Raw genomic sequence first — 4036 nt, forward strand, 5'->3', positions numbered from 1 at the left:
GTGAGGTGTGAGTTAAAGTGACTATATGTTGGTGAGAATACTAAATTTTATGTCGGTGAGAATAATAAATTTTAAAAGTAATGATGTGATTATAAATTTTATTTACATATGAAACAAATGGTTAGTAGATATAAATGTGGGGTTGTTTTAACAAAATATAAACTCATGGATCAATTATTCTATTAAAATATCTCAAATCATAATATGGAATCACCATATAATTCCATATCATGGTTTTTTGGAGAATATGGTATCACCTCTCATGATATGGAATCATGAGATGAAATCAGCGTAAAATCGCAGGTCCAAACGCTGATTCCACCTCACGATACCATATCGTTATATGTATCGCATGGCCAAACGCCTACTTTAAGGTGAAAGACGATAACAAGTTGGGCCAAAAGTTCATTCACATATATTCGTCGTGACATATTCTCTTTTTTCTCCAGATTTGTGGTTCACACAAGCAGTTTAAGGCCGGTGCTTTCATTCATTGTTGCCAAAATATAAAAATATCAAAATCAATCACCGTCACCTCCTCCAGACTTTCAAAAAGTAAGCCCAATACACGTGACCCGTTTCATTTTTTGACGGTTCATTTATACTTATGTTACAACAAGTACTCTCCATTTTTGTTTGCACTTCCTTTTGCGTCCAATCATCTCATCCCAATTTTCTTACGTATTTATTTGGACGATCCGTACATAATTAATGTCAATTGTGTGAGATATATAAAAAAGCTACTCATGAATCCGAAATCATCACATGAGCGGTCCCAACTTGAGGGAAGGAATAAAGTTGTGACCGATATCTTTTCGAAATGATTCTTGATCATTTAGGAGCAACTATATTGACCCTAAGTGAATCGACCAAATGTTTGGGTCAAGGGTCAATTTGTTGAGAAGATGTCTCAATTGGACTAAGAATCAATTTAATTTTGAAAAAGAAACAAAATACTCTTGTTATCCAGAATCCAATTCAAACAATACTAAATGGACCTGAGAATACTACTCCTGAATGCTCTAAAAATATTTGAGACAAAAATGGAACAAATGTATTTACTTAGGCCACCCATAAAATGTTCTTTATGGATGAGATGATAGAAAAAGTAGAACAAGGAAAAATGACAGATATTGAATAAAAATTCGGGCATATCATTTTCATGTCTATATATGTCTACAAAATTGTAGAATTATATTTATATTAAATTAGCATATGTTATAATTTGAAGTTCTCAATTTTACTTAGATGTCCATTAGGTAAAATAATGAGCATGGGCATGAAGGGAAATGGGGAATGATCGAATACAAGACTTAGAAATAAGGTTTTACTATTTTACTTTTTGAAGGTTGAATACATCAACAAATTCTTCAAAATTTTCAGTTAATTTTATTCAAATTATCACCGGTAAAAATTAAGCCCATAAACAGATAATGAACTATGTAGACACTTCCAATTCATATTTTAGAGAAGGCTTTGCGTGTGTGCTGTGCTTTAGTATCTTTTATATAAATAGTTAATTACATAAAATATATTTTCTTACATCAATTGAAACATGCCTGAGATTTTAAAATTATTGAGAGTAATAAATATAACAAAATCAGTGACTAACTTGTCTACTTAATGGTTATTTGACAATACACGCAAAAATCCAAATAACATTCAATAGAAAAATGTGATCACATTTATAATTAGAATGTCTAAATAAAATTTAATTAGTTATCCATATATTCAACCATATTTTAGAAAGTGTTGCTTAGGGTTGTAAATTGCATGATTTTTGTTGAAGAGTGGGAAGTGGGACCTTATTGGTAAGCACATTCTCTACATTACTCCAATATTTTTTTGTTTTTGTGCTCTGCAATGATAGCCTTGCCTTGCACTCCACATGCCATTTTCCTTATACTCAACATTTTCCTATTCTTTAAAGGAGACTATTTCGTGGATGCCTATAATTGGTGCTATATACAAATTTGTGGGAATCCTATCATTTTAGCTTGGGTGCCTAAAGTTTTGTTTTACCCGCCTAGACGTTGTTGATGTATACTCAGTATAATTAATGTATAATGTGTATATATGAATTACATACAGATCATACCGTGATTATATTGACCTAAATTTGGTAAGAAATTCAAATTAAAGTTTTCATTGTTGCTGTTGTGTTTGTTGGGCTGTCGTAGTGTAAAAATTACCAGAATAAGGTCCCATGTTGCTTCTACCTACCTATTGATTATTATGTTTCCAATTCCACCAGACATGAAAGATAAGCATAGTAGTCGCCATGTGTTATAGAAATGTCAAAAGATGCCTTTAGTTGATCTCTATTATCTAACAAGTAGGTAACTGAAAATGACATTGCGCTGAGTCTTTTTGAAGTACCAGAAATAGGAATTCTACCAATTGCCAACCCTCTTTACTTCATATATCATATTTTCAACCAACTACAATATTACCAGACATTGAAACAGTAGCATATTCAATCAACAAGTAGAGAGAATATCGTGGACGAATAATAATTAAAATTACTATGCTTTCTGTTAAGGATATAGTTCGCCAAATGTGGTCCGCTCAACTGCTATCAAATTTGTGGTCAAGCACCAAAGAATACATGGATTAAGCAGAGTTCAAAGTTGAAGAGTATTATGCAGAGCCATTAATTTTTGGACCATACCTCTCAGCCCTCTCATCAATCCAAGCCCTCATATCAGCTAAAACAATAGCGACAGCATCATCAGGCTCCCCTTGGATCAAAGAATGATACATTCCATCATAAATCTTGAGGGTCTTGTCCTCACTGCTTGCCTTCTCATACAACAATTTTGAGCCCGTAGGGCATGCAAGACCATCCGAGGTACCATGCGCTGTCAAAAATGGAGCAGTCACCTTGTGGAAATTGTTTTGGACGTATTCACATTGCCTGGCAATCTCCCTCATAGTTCCAACCCTTGGTTTCCCGGTGTATCTCCTGGGATTGCTTGCGATTATTTTCAGTTTCTCAGGGTCCCTGATAGCCTTGCCCACCATCTTGTTGTCCGGCATGGCAGCCCATGTATCGGCAAATCCAAATAGCAGTCCATACATGAATAAATGTACCTATGGGTTGAAAAGTAAAGCTCTCATTATTGATATTTCCTTCACCAGAAATTATAGTCCCCTTCTTTTCCAAAGAGTTGATTGAAGTAACTTAAGTCATGATTTTCAAATATATCATTAAAATTATGAACTTTCTGAAATCCAAATATAATTCTCAAAATGTGAATTAATACGTAGTACGAGTATAATTTAAGACTGACAATTTGATCAATTCACATTAGGCAGGTTGAAGTGTTCATCTCTTTTGACCGTCGCACCAAGATTGATACCTTTCTTACTTAAAAAACTACTTGATGAAATTTTTACATTGTTAATAAGTCATTACCTGAATTTTCTCTTAAGAATCAACATGACTCATCAGGAGTTCATCTAAATACATACAGAACAAGTTTAGCATTAACATACTAATAGCCACTACAGAACAAAGATCAGCTGTCAATTGAAATCTTACTGGCCTCCCCACAACTCTAGATTTTTCTCCCTTATTTTGGTGCCAAACTTGAACTGTGAAGTGGCGGGTCATGACATTAGTCTCTCTTAAATCAGTAAGTATTTCTTATGAATCACAGGGATTACATGTTTAAAATAATCTTTCATTTGAATTCAGAATCCAGTTCACTGCCACAAATGTGTCTGTTAGACCCTTTATCCGCTTAGAAGTGGATTCGAACCAATGACACAAGGATTCTTAGTCCTTAAGTTCTAACTAGCTAAGCTTTGTGAACCTCTGTCATAAAATTTGTTTTGTTTGAACAAATTAGACCCAAAGAGAGTAACAACTCAAGGTCCACGGACAGAGTTTAATAAAATCAAACAACAAAATTTGAAGAGTATGATCAATTCAGGAAGCATTGCTGATCTACCCCGCACCTCCTTCTCCTTCGTTGGAAAATTACACGGCTAAATTTTTGTTTTATGTATATATATATATATATATATATAT

General features: G+C 33.7%; 1 protein-coding gene across 1 annotated transcript in view; it reads right to left on the bottom strand.

The window, feature by feature from the left end:
* Nucleotides 1-2376: 2376 nt before the first annotated feature.
* LOC102585209 (caffeoylshikimate esterase) overlaps nt 2377-4036 on the bottom strand; it is a 3168-nt gene continuing 1508 nt past the window's right edge. Inside the window, exon 2 of the mRNA XM_006341604.2 lies at nt 2377-3093. Within this exon, the coding sequence (XP_006341666.1) occupies nt 2641-3093 (453 nt within the window). The 3' untranslated portion in view covers nt 2377-2640. The remainder of the gene's footprint in view (nt 3094-4036) is intronic.

Source organism: Solanum tuberosum, unplaced genomic scaffold (genome assembly GCF_000226075.1).
Source record: "Solanum tuberosum cultivar DM 1-3 516 R44 unplaced genomic scaffold, SolTub_3.0 scf00026, whole genome shotgun sequence".
In the NCBI taxonomy this organism is placed as follows: Eukaryota; Viridiplantae; Streptophyta; class Magnoliopsida; order Solanales; family Solanaceae; genus Solanum; species Solanum tuberosum.